The following is a 15,359-nucleotide window of genomic DNA, read 5'->3' as shown; positions in this document are numbered from 1 at the left end:
GTGTAAACGCGGATTTATCAGGGTGATGAGCATACTGGGCCATTTAAAAATTCTCAAAACTTGTTTAAAAAAAAAACAACCACAAAACTTAAAACACTCAGGATTGAGACCTAAGTCAACAGGCAAATGTGAACTCATTTTTTTCTCTTCTTACATAGATTTTTTGAGAATATCAGAAGTAACAATGTTGGGGGAGAAGGGCCAATAAATTAATCTGCTTTTTGAAACCAAACATTTAATATTTTAATTAAGTTTTGTCAACACAATTTCAAGCAAGTGCCAACTGAAGACCAGGCCCAGGAATTCACAAAGGAAACAATCTTCCAAACAGCAAGGAACACCACGGTGATCTTCCACTTCAGATGCACTATCAGTAGCCACAGTGGTGCCAGTTGGCCAGTGTTTATCTGATTACCGAGTATTTACCTGACAAGAAAAAAACGTGAGTTCCACAACTTGTAATGACAGAATTTTAATGATCAAAGAGGTTTCAGGCAATTACCAAAGCCTATTTTTACAAGTGAGAAAAGAGACTGTAAAAAGTATGAATTGTTATCACCTTGTTGACCAACAAAGTAACATTTACCACCCTGCTCCCCTCCCAAAACTCTTAAATAAAACCCCCAAAAACGCCTTTTCGACCCTGTAGGGAAATTCACATTCAATTTATACTCACCACATCATCAATTTTCAGAATGCTCCGGACAGTTTCAGTTGCTAGAGTCAGTGCACTGACTGAAACCAACAAAGGCTGGACAACCAGTTCCTCCAAAATGTTGGAAATACCACCCTGCCAAATAGCATAAATTGCTTTTAGTGTAATTATACGTCTTACCAACTACACACTGTTACCAGTATGACACAAGGCCTTTCGAACCTAGTTTTCCCTTGTTCTAGTCAAAAGTAAAGTATTCTCTACTAAGCTCTCTCTATATTGTAGGTTCCATTTAATGAAAATTTGGAAAAACTGAATTAATGCTACATTCCCCCAATTCCAGTCCCAAAACAACTCCTAATTACCTTTAACTTAAAAATACCCAGGCAAAAATTAGGTAATCATACTCGTTAAAAATTGTAAGATCTTGGGATGGCTGGGTGACTCAGTTGGTTAAGCATCTGCCTTTGGCTCAGGTCATGATCGCAGGGTCCTGGGATCAAGTCCCACATCGGGCTCCCTGCTCAGTGGGGAGTCTGCTTCTCCCTCTCTGCCACTCTTCCTTCCTGTGCTGACAAATAAAATCTTAAAAAAAAAATTATAAGATCTTTAATGTTTAAATCATCCCTGAACCCTAATTCTGAATATGGCCAAGTTTGGTCTGCCTTGCCTTTTTATCTCTTAAATCCCACTTTTAAATTGTTACTGGCACGATCTTAGTCCCCCTTCTCTCAGGGTTACTGCATTATGTGATGATGGCCATAACAGGCAACCATGCCTCCAGCCTTCCCTCCTTAAAATACTCATCATCTTAGTCTCTTGGTTAAAAAAACTTCAGTAGTTTCCAACTATTGGAATAAAAACAAAACTCCACCGTAACTGCCCCAATACTCAAAGGCCTCCTCATTCTAGCTCTTATGGGAGCTTTCCAACTTTAAAGTCCACTCTATTACCAACATATAATCCTCTAGAGAAAACAAGTAATTTCTTGGTTCCTTTCACCCATAAAACATGTGCTTCCCCACCTGGAATTTCCTCATCTCCTACCAAAGTTGCACCTTCATAAAGCTTTCCCTAACCATGCAATGCCCTTCCTTTTGAGTTATCATTCAAAAAAATATTACTTTGGATTGTCAGTGATTTTCCATTATGTGTTATTAGTCTCTTCAATAAAGAGACATTAACAAAGCACTAATACAAAAGGAGAGATTATTACTGTTGTTATGTGTTTACCCTACAACTACTATACTAGGCTACTGGCCACAACAGCAGCAATGATTAATATTTATGTAATGTTTACTCTATGCCACGCAACTTAGTACTGAGTCTTCTAAAGATTTTTTTTTTTTTTTAATTTATTTGACAGAGAGACACAGCGAGAGAAGGAACACAAGCAGGGAAAGTGGGAGACGGAGAAGCAGGCTTCTCGCAGAGCAGGGAGCCCGATGTGGGGATCGATCCCAGGACCCTGGGATCATGACCCGAGCCGAAGGCAGACGCCTAATGACTGAGCCACCCAGGCACCCTAGTAAGAGTCTTCTAGTTGGTAATACATTTAATCCTCACAAGAGGCCTTTGAGGAAACTGTTGTCCCTGTTTTTACAACTGAGGAAACAAGCACAGACTAAGTAACTCACTAAGAATTACACAATCAGTATAATTTCCCCAAAACTTGACTACCTAATAACCTGCTGAGCAAATAATACTTTACCTTAAGACATCCTCTTCATTCTTAATGGCATAAATTAGTTAACCTGCAGTTCTCATATTTGGATCCGAGATTACTTTTTTTTTAAAGTCATCTCTACACCTAATGTGGAGCTTTGAACTCATGACCTGGAGATCAAGAGTCGTATGCTCTTCCAACTGAGCCAGCCAGGCACCCCTAAACCCAAGATTACTTTTTTAAAAAAAGATTTATTTATTTGAAAGAGAGTGAGCACAGGTGGGTAGGGGAAGAGGGAGAGGGAATCTCGAGCAAACTCTCCACTGAGTGGGGAGCCCAACACAGGGCTTGATCCCACAACCCCAAGATCATGACCTGAATCAAAATCAAGAGTCAGATGTTTAGGGGCACCTGGGTGGCTCAGTCGTTAAGTGTCTGCCTTCGGCTCAGGTCATGATCCCAGGGTCCTGGGATTGAGCCCTGCATTGGACTCCCTGCTCGGCAGGAAGCCTGCTTCTCCCTGTCCCACTCCCCCTGCTTGTGTTCCCTCTCTCGCTGTCTCTCTGTCAAATAAATAAAATAAAATCTTAAAAAAAAAAAAGAGTCAGATATTTAATTGACTGAGCCACCCAGGTGACCCCCAAGATTACTTTTGATTAAAAAGCTTTTCATCCAGACAACCCTCTTGGGTCCCCTCCCTCTTTGGGAGCTTTGTACTCTATCATTCAATAAACTTTATTATTGCTCAATAAACCTTGCTTTGCTGCCCACCAAAAAAAAAAAAAGGCTTTTCATTCAACAGATAATTATGAAGTTTTTAACATTTTAATCAACATTTTCTGCAATAATTAAAGACTAAATTATTACCTTTCGGACATTAATGCCGGTAGTTTTTTCTCCTTGGGCATGCCGGTTTCTTAGTTCTGTTACTGTAGAAATGGGATTCAGGCCTGCATTTTCAGCTAGTGTAGATGGAATGACTTCCATAGCATCTGCAAAAGCACGAACGCAGTAGGATTCCATGCCACTCAATGTTCGTGAATATTCAGTTAACCGTAGGGCCAATTCTATCTCTGGAGCACCACCTCCTGCAATAAGAGCTCTGAAATTCACAAATACATTTTTAGCTTATTTTAGCTATTCTTAGTAACTTACTGTTTATACCTTAAAAATAGTCAAAGTATAGAAACGTTAATGTTCAAAATGTTAGTAACTTATATTACCTCTTCTTCACTAAACAGCGAATAACACATAGGGCATCATGAATGGAGCGCTCAGCTTCTTCAATCACCAATTTGTTAGATCCACGAACAACAATTGTAACTGTTTTTCCAGGGTTTGTACAGCCTGTAATCTGTAGTAAACAAACTCCAAATTAGGTATTTGGAATGAGGGTTAAATCAAACAAAAAACCCAGGTAAATAAAAGCTGTATTACAATACTGTTACCTTAAGCAGTTTGCCAGAACCATTTAAATTGACCTCCTCAGCTAACTCAGCTGATCCCAGCATGTCAGCAGTGAATTGGTCAATATGAGCAACTGGCTTGGTTCCAATTGTCTGGGAAAAATATCAAACCCACAGATTAAGACAACATTTCATTATTGGATATCCTCACACAGAAGCTAGGAATATTTTACCTTACAAATGAATTCGATGTCTTCTCTTTCAATATCCTTAACCACCATAATCTTCATTTTGTTTAGGAAATGTAATGCAAGATCACTAAGAGCATCTCTAAAATACAAAATCAGTAATTAGGTCAATGCTAGATTAAAAAAATAATTTGTTCCACTTCTTTTTAAGCTTTTCATCATTTTATTATTGTTTAAATGATGAATAAATCAAATTATTTGTATAGGAAGATGCTTTAAATTTAGCTGACCAAGTTTATGAGCTCAAAACTCTGAAGATTTCCAATGGATAATATTAAAATGTACCCAAGCAACACTATTTGTAAAGGACACAATAAAAAGTAACTATTCTCATAATTTTTAATACTAAATGAGTATATCTTTCATAATTAAAACTTTATTGATATTTCATGAATTTAGAAGTATGATTAATTCAAGACTCCACAAATTTACACTTTCTCACAAATTATCTGGAACAACCTTCTGACAACCCTGTGACACTGGAAGGGTAGATATTATGATCCCTGGTTCTACAGATAAGCTAACTAAATTTTGAGAAGTTTACTTAAGGTCACTACCTATGATATGACTTGGTAGGAGAACCAGGTAATCAAACTCTTCATTGAAGTTACTATATAAAATAATCACCCATAGTACTTTCTTGCATAACATTAGTAGAGTACAATGGAACGTGTCTACTTACTAGAAGAAAACACTGAAGGAAAAAAAAAGGACCAGTTCGAACTTTGGAAAATTCTCTTGATCCATGAACTATCCTGCATTCTCTTCAAAAGAACTTCTAAATTTCAAGGCAAGCAATTTCATGGACCTTTAAATAAATGCCTCTTTCAGCTAGCTAATCAATTCTAGACCAAACTTATCTTTTCAAAAACAAAGCATTCCATTTGTTTGATATTTACAATCTTGGTCTGGAAAGAACATACAGTTGGACCCTGGAACAATGAATTAGTTAGGGGCACCAACTCCCCTTCTCCAGTCAAAAATACGCATATAATTTTTGACTTCCCCAAAACTTGACTACTTAATAACCTGCTGACCAAAGCCTTACTGATAACATAGTTAACCAGTATTTTGTATGTGCATGTATTATATGCTGTATTCTTACAATAAAGCTAGAAAAAAGAAAACGTTAAGAAAACCATGAGGAGGGGCACCTGGCTGGCTTACTTGGAAGAATATGCAACTCTTGATCTCAGGGTCATGAGTTCAAGCCCCATGTTGGGTGTAGAGATTACTTAAATAAAAGTAACTTAAAAACCATGAGGAAAATACACTTATAGTACTGTACTGTAAAAAAAAAAAAAAAAAAATCCACACGTAAGTGGACCCACACAATTTAAACCAGAGTTGTTCAAGGGTCAACTGTATATCCCACACATTTAAATCATCACAATGTGAAGAGAACCCACTTTAGATGATTTATCAGAATACAATGCTGTCCCAAAATGCAGTTTCATTCTAGATTTCTAGTGATTTACCCACTCCAAATGTTTCTTAAAAAATTGCTAGAGGATCCAAAGTAAATTGTCATTAAAAGGTGAACAAAATAAAGAGTCCCACACCTCAGAATAGACTTCTGTATGAGAAGGACATTACATCCTGTTTTTTTAATTTGCTTCACTAAATTGAGAATATAGGCTCTCTCCTCCCGCAGCACTCGGTCCATCTGGACATAGTCAGAAACTACTATTTGATTATCCATCTGTTGAGAAAAAAGAACATCACATTAATAAATTGCATTGTACCCATTTTGGGTCTATTTTTGTGTGTGGTATAAGGAAATGGTCTAGTTTCATCATGGAACACTACATCTAAATAGAAAAAAAAATTGCATTGTAAGAGTTTTTAAGTAAAAGGACTTTTAATGAAAAATATCATGTATCATGTAAATTCAACCAAATTCGTACTTGTAATAACAAATTATAGAAGCATACATTGAAAAGGTCTAGGAAAATGAACATACACCAACCTTAACTCAGGTCTTTAACTTTCATCTATATACCTGTCTTATTTACATTATTTGCAAGTACATTTTTGGTAATTGTAAAATGGTTATCCTAGTTCCTGAATGTGTCAAATTTTTTCATACAAATATATGCATTACCAAAATAATTTCAGTTGCATTTTTTTAACTCTATGGTGTTATAAAAACTGGTATGCTGAAAGGAGGTACCAGGGACAAATCTTGTTAATCAAAGGTGTATGAAACAACATTAATTTTTCTACGGGTTGAACTTCTGGGAAAACACATGACTCAACAGGAAACCTATATGCCAATACAATGTAAAAGTAGAGCAAATCTGAGCGAAGTGACAAGATCAACCACTCCCTTTTGGAAATGGCACTTATGATGAAAAGACATGAAAATACCTTTAAAAACATTTATTTGGAATATAAATAGTAAGCTGGTTTCAACTTTCATTTGTGCAAATGTAGGACAAAAGATCTGCCTGCTGCTATAGGAGGGATGGAGGTTTCTCAGAAACCTACAAAGAAACTAAGAATTCCACTCACTGTAACTTTTGGATAACCTATTTTTATTATTTCATACATAGTGCCCCTACTGTTATTTGCCTTCATCTATGAAGTCAATGCTCAATTTCAATGATAGCCAATTGATGCTATAGACTTGTCATGTCTGGCATCCAACAATTTCTACTTTTGTTTCAATCTTACTAATTCTTTTGAAATCTATAATCTTTATCATATCACTATATTTTCTATTTTTTATAATATCGAACAAAGATCCAAGCTATTAGAAAGTTACGCACATAAACAAGGAACCAATTTCATTTGGTTTTACTTACATCTGTTTTGGGAGCAGATAAGCAAAACTGGATAAGCCCAATCTTAGCCTTTTCAACTCTGGTTATGCCAGAATTTGCCACCTTTTGAGTAAGTACCAGCCCTTCGACCAGCTCACAGTCATCAATTGTCCCACTAAGAAAAAAGGAAACAAGGAGGAAACCATTAAAAGAGGATGGAAATCTGTGAGTTTAATAGGTTGCTAACATTAAAAAATCACCAGCCCAATAAAATGTGAGTCAGTCTCACACTTATTAGTGCCCTAATTCCTCAACTTCTTTGATCATGCTACCACCATGCCATCATAATGGAATATAAACAAATTCTTCAGATTCCCACATTAATACAAGTTCTTAGATTACTTTTTTTTTAAGGATTTTATTTATTTATTTGACAGAAAGAGACACAGCGGGAGAGGGAGAAGCAAGCTTCCTGCACAGCAGGGAGCCCGATGGGGGGCTCGATCCCAGGACCCTGGGATCATGACCTGAGCCGAAGGCAGATGATTAACGAATGAGCCACCCAGGCGCCCCAATACAAGTTCTTAGATTACTTTTTTAAAAAGGTTTCTTTACTTATTTGTCAGAGACAGAGAATGCACAAGCAGGGGGAGAAGCAGGCTCCCTGCTGAGCAAGGAGCCTGATATGAGACTCGATCCCAGGACCCTGGGATCATGACCTGAGCCAAAGGCAGACACTTAACTAAATGAGCTACCCAGGTGTCTCTTTAATTTTTATTAAAATTATAATTAGAAAAGCTCACCCAAGTTTCTTAACGATTTTAATGTCTCTAAGATCTACACTAGTAGCAGTGGCTGGGTCAATCACTTTCATTACTGCATTTACACTCATTGGAGAAAGCAAACTTGAATACTGAGAGACAACCTAGAATTAAAAAAATAATAAAGTCAGTTTCACAACAGAAAAAATCCTAGTTCTTTAATGATAAAGATCTTCAAGAAGTAATCTTAACTCCTTTTTTGGGGTGATGAGGAGAGTGGGAACATGACACAACATTCCATACCAACTGTCTTCTCCACTCAGGCTGTCAGTCACCAAGGGCACAAAATATGTAGGCTTCTTTTCCTTTTTATTAACCTAGTAGATGGAACTGTCTAGATTACTAATTCTATAGAAAATCCGAAAATCAAATTATATGCAGACATTTCTTAACTAAAATGAATTTCTGAGCAAATGCTATATATGTGCACCCCTAATACTGAGGAGCTAATAAAAACTAGTGGCTAACACTTTACTAAGCACTTACTGTACGTGAGACAGTGGTCTTAGCCCTTCACATTTACACATGCATTCAATCTTCAGAGGAAGAAATTCAGAGTCACACAGGCTAGTCAAGTGATGAGCCCAGCACTAAACCCAAGCAGTCTAGACTCTATGACCAATGCCTGTTAATCCTGCTATTCTGTCTATATTAGATCTGGGGACATTCAACAATATCATGTATGTCACTAACACTATCTAGCTCTCCATGTAACACTGAAAGAAGATGAATGTTATCAATATAATGCTGATAAAAAAAATGGGGGTGTGGTGACACAGGACCTGACAGAAAACAAGAACATTAAGTTTGCAAGAAATTTTTAAAAAATCAATGGTTTAAATTTTAAAACTAAGAAAAGCAGCACTGATTATTAGTTAAGAGGGACCACTGATGGGCAAACCTGTCATGGTTCCAATCTCCACTTAACCCTTACTGATAGTCTTGGATTATTAGTTACTTAACTTCATCAGATCTATTTTCCTATCTGTAAAATGGGCATACAGTTTAACTGACAGCCCTGAAGGAGGAAATTTGACGCGAACTTATTCAGTTATACAAATTACCTCAGTTACCCAGACACTCCAGACCTAATGTTTATGAACTGTATAGCATCAAAAATCACAACCTCAGAGTTACAATTTTTATTTTTAAAGATTTTATTTGACAGAGAGAGACACAGCGAGAGAGGCAACACAAGCAGAGGGAGTAGGAGAGGGAGAAGCAGGCTTCCTGCCAAGCAGGGAGCCCGATGCAGGCCCTGGGATCACGACCCAAGCGAAAGGGAGATGCCCAACGACTGAGCCACCCAGGCACCGAGAGTTACAATTCTTAACGAGTTTTAAGAAGTTAATTTGATAATGATCCCTTAGTACTGTTCTCACCTTTGAGTTCAGTGAAGTGGTGGCACTATTTAATAAAGTTTCTCTGTCACTCAGTTCCACGGGTCGAGACATGTCAGTCAAGATTTCTATACCCTTTTCCAAAGCCTTCTGGAATGACTCAGAAATGATGGTTGGATGAATCCCTGTTGTTTGTTAAAATTTAGTTATTATAACACATAAACTACATATGACACCTCTTAAAATTTTTTATTCATTATAATTTCAAAGTAGTCATAATTTTTAAACCATCTAAACTAACTTAGGCTTCAGTTATAAATAAAACAACCTGAATAACCTTAACTGCTATTATGGCTAATAATTTATTTCCATTAATTTGGCACAGTCAATTCTGCACTCATGTGATATTTATACTTTTCAAAACACCACAAATCTAGGTAAGAAATAGAATAAGTGACTAGAGTCTCCACTATGATTAAGCACTATTTACCAGAAAAAGAACCCATACTACCTCTCCCAAATCATCATTCTCATCTAGAAGCTAAGATTTAGTACCACCACAACTTATTTTAGAAAAGCAAAATTTTATCAATTTCCATTCAAAATGAAGCCTGGTGGAAGAAAAAAGAACAAAAAGAAAAAATTTTCTTATTCATATGATAAACACAGCAAAATTTAACCTAAAAATTCCTAATAAAATTAGTTATTCCAAATCAAATACCAAATCTATTACTTAATAACTTTTGGCCTTTATTTAGTAATAAAACATGTCCTATGTCCTACCTACCTTTCTGAAGAAGCTTGGTACAGGAATCTAAGAGAGAGCCAGCAATGATGACCACTGATGTGGTACCATCTCCTGCTTCTATATCTTGCGCCTTAGACAGCTCCACCAGCTAAGTAAACAGAACATGCTAAGTTGCTCAGTGAGAAATGTGAGGACCCAGTAACATCTAACTGAAATATAAAATGAATGGCCTTCATATCAATGTCAAAAACAATTTATTATCAACACTGTAAGATTCAATATAATTCTTGACTTCTTGGGTTTCATTTTAAAATGACATATATTTGCGACACAAAAAATTCTGCTCATATACTCTCTAAGAATCTATGTTACTATTTGGTTATACATTTTTTCTTTCCAGGTATCAAAAGTTCCTGTCAGAAAGTAGAAATGATGTTGCACCAAAGGTACCCTGTATACTTGGAAGCTAAAAAAAAAATAGGGCATTCTGGAAGAGACAAGTGTCAGTTTGGAGTCCTTTGGAAGTTTATCTGAAGATATGGAAGAATTATCGGATAAGCATTATCTGATTCATTTCAAAAGTCATCTTTACCTAAACATAACTTTTTGACAGAAATTTCTTTTTTGCAGATATGGTGACTTCTCACTTGATACTGGAATCATCATTACACTTAAGTTGAATTGGTAACTGTTTTTAATAAACCTCAGTGTTAAGTTTAGACACGTGATTTTGCACACAATATTACACTGCTCTCTTCCAATGAACACCCACTGAACTAATAATTTAAGCCATTTCATGTTTTTATCTTTTTCTTCCTCAACTATACAGCACATTCCTGTGGACAAGGAGATTCATGTTTTGGGCGCCTGCGTGGCTCAGTTGGTTAAGCAACTGCCTTCGGCTCAGGTCACGATCCTGGAGTTCCAGGATCAGGTCCCGCATCAGGCTCCCTGCTCAGCAGGGAGTCTGCCTCTCCCTCTAACCCTCCCTCCTCTCATGTGCTCTCTCTCTCTCTCATTCTCTCTCTCAAATAAATAAATAAAATCTTAAAAAAAAAAAAAAAGGAGATTCATGTTTTATTACAACCTTGCACCGAAGAGCACAATGTTAGGCACACAGTGTATCCTAAAAACATGCCTGTTTAACACAGAGAAAAGAAACTCACAATGCTTAAATTACACAGTGTGATCAAATAAAACAAATTTAACTGTTCACAAGTATCAAGCAATACACTTAAAAAAAAAAAAAGAAACAACCTCATCTAAAATTATACTTACCATTCTGGCTGCTGGATGTAACACCTGCATTTGTTTCAGAATGGTGGCCCCATCATTTGTAATGGTCACATCGCCTTTTCCATCTTGAATCTGTGAAGTTTCGTTTTTTTAAAAAAAGCTCTATTTCAAAAACTGTTTTCTTTACCAAGCACTATGACACCCTAAAAACTCTACTAATTTTAAAGCTTCTTAGTGGAGATACTAATTTATGTTTGCATAGCTTACAACTGTGCTTAATTTCAAATTCTCTTCCCTTACATTAGTATAATGACTTAAGAAATATGCAGCAACAGTCTAACTTTACAAGTGAAAATACTTGGCTTTACTCCAGCTATTTTTTCATTTGTTTAAAAGTGAAGGAAATCTAGACACACACACCAAAAAGTAGAAACAATACTATGAAGAATTATTAACATTATTGGGTTCATATCCATAGTAAGAAATACCATGGATCTCCAAAAAAGCACCACAAATGTAATGAATACAATTCTTACAGTCAATACAGTAACTTATATCTTAGTATTTTCAACAAAGGGTAAACTAGCAAGGACAGATTTTAAAATATCCAGAGAGAAAAACAATCTGTATATCATTCAGACAATCCTTCATATTGTTTCTCTCTCATTTTGGATGTTAATTAGCACTGAATATGAGGGCATATTTCTCAAAAGTTACTGGAATGCATTGGACTGTTTTATGCTGCCAGTCAACCACACTAGAATAACAGGTGAAATCCTATAGACCCATGTAGGCTCCCGGTTGTATCAATAAGGAACACTGAACTGAACTCAAGCACATAGACCTATAGCCTTACTCTGCTTTCCATGTAACAACACAACAGATAACTACTTTTGTGTACGTACTTTCATTGTTTAAAAATCATTAAAAAAATATGAATTATACTTAAGTCCTGCTCACCCCAGAGCAGTCTATTATTCTTCTAAACTCTCAAAGTACCCTTCTAACACTTTTTACTCTTTAAGCAGCACATCTTAACCCTCTATTGAGATTCTGCAGTATAGACATAGCACTCAATAACTAATGAATAATTCGTTTTTTTACCATTTTATCCATTCCTTTTGGTCCAAGGCTTGTTCTAATAGCATCAGCAACAGCTGTAAACAGAAGAAAAAAATCAAGACCCCTTTAAAAAAAGCAAAGTATTTCTCCTCTCAAATGATCACTTGTCCTTATTTAGGATATGGTGTACAACCGTTTACTGTGTCCATTAATGAAAATTCATTGTCTAATAATAACCTACTGGAAACACAATCATTTATTCCTTTAATTGTATAACACTCACCTTCTGTTGTTAAAGTCACTGTACATAATACTTGTGCCCTGCCTATGGTAGAATAAATTTTGAGGATTTACCTAATCTTCCTCTAAATATCAAAATAAGCACAATGTAGTTATGAGTTCAAAATGGAGACTGCATTATTTTCTCCATTCCTTAAAAGAACACAAGCAGCAACAGGAGAGGCAAAACTTCCTACTATATAATTCCCCTTACTTGTCTATTCGGTCTCCCCTAACTATAGAGTATAATTTTTGAAAGCAAAGACTTGTCCACCAATGTGAAGCTCGCATAAAGATGGCCCATAGTAAAACACCCTTTGACACCCTCCACCCTGCCACCAAATAAACCAAAACAAACAAAAACCCCAAACCTTACGCCAAACAAAAATCCTAGCTTTCAATCATCAACGGTACATTATGAAACATCGCTGGATATATAGTCTACCATTCCAAAGTTACTTATTCTTTTTAACTTCCCTAAGAACGTTTCTGTTTTATTAGTCCACTTAAGGGAAACTGGATCTGATGAACAGTCAAGTCAAATCCCCTTTTGAGAAGCCCAGGACAAGTAATTAGACCCTCCCCTTCCTCACATACCACCTCACCCCATATACACAGGGCTGAGATTGTGCCCTAATTATTGTATACTCCAAAACCAGCAACACTTCCCCCTTTACTGCGTGAATAAAGATCCTAAGAAAAAAAATATTTGCTATAATTAAAAATTACTTTCTATTTAATTGTTTCATAACTTTAGACTGCTATTCCTAATTATCCAATCAATATTATGCTTTCAAGCAACTTTAGTGGACCTACATGGGCATGATTCTACAAGCAGAGCAGTTCACTTTAAGAATGCCCTCACACATGGGCGCCTGGGTGGCTCAGTTGGTTAAGCGACTGCCTTCGGCTCAGGTCATGATCCCGGAGTCCCGGGATCGAGTCCCGCATCGGGCTCCCTGCTCAGTAAGGGAGCCTGCTTCTCCCTCTGACCCTCCCCCCTCTCATGTACTCTCTCTCTCTCTCATTCTCTCTGTCTCAAATAAATAAATAAATAAAAATCTTAAAAAAAAAAAAAAAAAAAAAAGAATGCCCTCACACTCATCTACATGAAGAAGTTAGGAAAACACACCCTATCCAAAATAATAAAAGATTTTAGACTGCTCACACCTCCAAAAGTGTCTGATGTTTAAGATACTGTGTGGCACACAGTAGGGTCTATGTTAAAGGACTGATGAAGAGTACTAGAACTAGTATTACTTTTCTGTGTGTGTATATGGTTTTTACATTATCAACCAATTTTGAGGGTCACTTTTTTGGGATAACATCTAAGTAAAAAACTGGCTCAAATGAAAATGCACCTAAAGTAACTTTTCTTTATCAAGGTTGTTGGGTTTTGTCTGACTTGGAAAAATTAGTTGTGCCCCTCTGTTCTGAGTTCTCATTGAAAAAGGTCAGGTTCACAGATAATTCACGGGGCCTCTGCTCACCAGGCCCTTCAAGATTTGGCCCCATCCTACCCTTCCAATCTCACCTCTCCTGTCTTCTTGCACTTTATTCTCTAACTGTAATGAAATACTGTATTTCAACACTCAATATTTATCATCTAAGATCTCTAAGCGTTCGTTCTCATTTTTCCTTCCGGACTCTTCTGTCTCAACAGCTACTCTTAATTCTCACAACTCCAAAAAAAAAGAGCGAACACTTTCCTCAATTTTATGGTTGAGGAAACGTTAGCTAAAGGTCGAAGGTCACAAAACCACTTAGTTAACGGTGACAGAGAATGGTAACTCAGGTTTTCATTTCCATCATGTACCGAAGTATTCTACAAAACAACGAAACACCAATAAATCGTCCATATTTCTAGACTTGCTTGTGCTTGGTTGCTCACGCAGGGAGAACAGAAAAGCACAACCTAGCTTTCCATCTGCTCAATCAGGACGGGTGAGTCTTCCCCACAGCCCAGTACAAAGGGCCCCGCCCCAAGGTAAGCGCGAAGTTTACCCAATTCGTTTCACTAGTTGCGCCGAGAGCTTCTTTAAATGATATCTTTATAAGAACACTTGAAAACTAAAATGTATTTTGCAAACAACATTCTACCAGTGGAACCAATAAGTAGATAAACGACAGCGTCAGATATGTGTCAGATCCCACGGGACCGCCGCGTGCGGTCCTCGACATCTTTCTCCTGAAGCGAGACGAGCGACCGAGGATGAAAAATTATGGGCGTCTAAGACCCAGAATAGGGCCAGCCCAAAGGTCTCCACACTCGGCGTTGGGAATTACCGGCAAAAAACAGTAAAGATCCCTCCACAGAGCTGCTCTCCCTGGAAAGACAAGATCGTCTCAAGTAACAGAAAATGAGCTGCTATTAGCAACCCAAGTTCAGGCTAAGAGTGCAGAGCTCGACCCCGCACGGCCTCGGGTCAGAATCAGGGAGCGATACCTTTGGCCGCGGAAATGTTGCTGAAGCGGATCTGGGCCGGCTTGTCACGGTCCTGATAGGCGCTTTTGCTGCGGCCGCCGGCAGTCCCGGCTGGCGCCCCGCTCCGAGGTGCCGCATTCTCGGGCATGGCAAACTTGGCTGGGTCGGCGTGGGCTTGGGAAGGACGGATGGACGCGGATTCCAGCCGGCCGCGGAGCAAGGGAACGCTCCCACGGCCTCCACGAAGCTTCCAGAAAACGGCGCGGACGCCGGGAGGAGGAGGAGGAGAGGGGGCCTGCCAAGCGGTGCGGCGCCGACATGACGTAGCAGGCTGTCCGCCGCGCGCCGGTTGAGGTGTCTGTGGCAGGGAGCTGGGGGGTTACCCGAGGTGTTGGCCCCGGGCCCCGGGGGTGGGGCGCCCTGGGGGAGGACGATTGCGAGACAGTCAGGCAACCCATGATTTTAAAGGCGGGTGTTGGGCACCCACATCGCCCGAGGCCCTTGCCTCGGCCCGTGAGGTCCCTTCGGTTAATTCAAACCCGACGAGCCTACGAGGGTTTGGGGGCTCTCGGATTACTCCTGAACGAGTGGGGCTGAAGCTGAAGTTTTTGCTGGGCCGCTTAGTCTTGTATTTTGTTCAGTTTTGTTCGTGTTGGAAGAGAGAGGTTTGAGATGGGTGTCTGTTTTCATTTGGTTTAAGTGTTGATT

At 38.3% G+C, this 15,359-nt stretch overlaps 1 protein-coding gene across 1 annotated transcript; it reads right to left on the bottom strand.

The window, feature by feature from the left end:
- Window positions 1-218: 218 nt before the first annotated feature.
- Window positions 219-14,949, bottom strand: CCT4 (chaperonin containing TCP1 subunit 4). The gene is made up of 14 exons (XM_025868710.2): window positions 14,673-14,949; window positions 11,990-12,042; window positions 10,928-11,017; window positions 9,689-9,797; window positions 8,944-9,086; window positions 7,544-7,665; window positions 6,783-6,915; window positions 5,538-5,677; window positions 3,961-4,057; window positions 3,770-3,880; window positions 3,545-3,675; window positions 3,189-3,423; window positions 677-790; window positions 219-426 (listed from the first exon to the last, which is right to left on the bottom strand). Exons 1-14 carry the CDS (start codon window positions 14,797-14,799, stop codon window positions 412-414), a joined length of 1,620 nt encoding a protein of 539 aa, XP_025724495.1. The 5' UTR covers window positions 14,800-14,949; the 3' UTR covers window positions 219-411.
- Between the last annotated feature and the right edge of the window lie 410 nt (window positions 14,950-15,359).

Source organism: Callorhinus ursinus, unplaced genomic scaffold, assembly GCF_003265705.2.
Source record: "Callorhinus ursinus isolate GAN/ISIS: 27379988/994484 unplaced genomic scaffold, GSC_fseal_2.0 scaffold10, whole genome shotgun sequence".
Taxonomy (NCBI): domain Eukaryota; kingdom Metazoa; phylum Chordata; class Mammalia; order Carnivora; family Otariidae; genus Callorhinus; species Callorhinus ursinus.
The sequence above is the reverse complement of the archived record's forward strand: the minus strand, read 5'-3'. Positions and strand labels throughout refer to the sequence as shown.

Coding starts and splice junctions, on each gene's coding strand:
- CCT4 (XM_025868710.2), bottom strand. CDS start 14,799: ATGCCCGAGAATGCGGCACCTCGGAGCGGGGCGCCAGCCGGGACTGCC. Junction 9,087..9,688: donor TACCAAGCTTCTTCAGAAAG/GTAGGTAGGACA, acceptor AACAAACAACAG/GGATTCATCCAACCATCATT. Junction 4,058..5,537: donor ATACAGAAGTCTATTCTGAG/GTGTGGGACTCT, acceptor TTTGTATTTTAG/AGATGCTCTTAGTGATCTTG.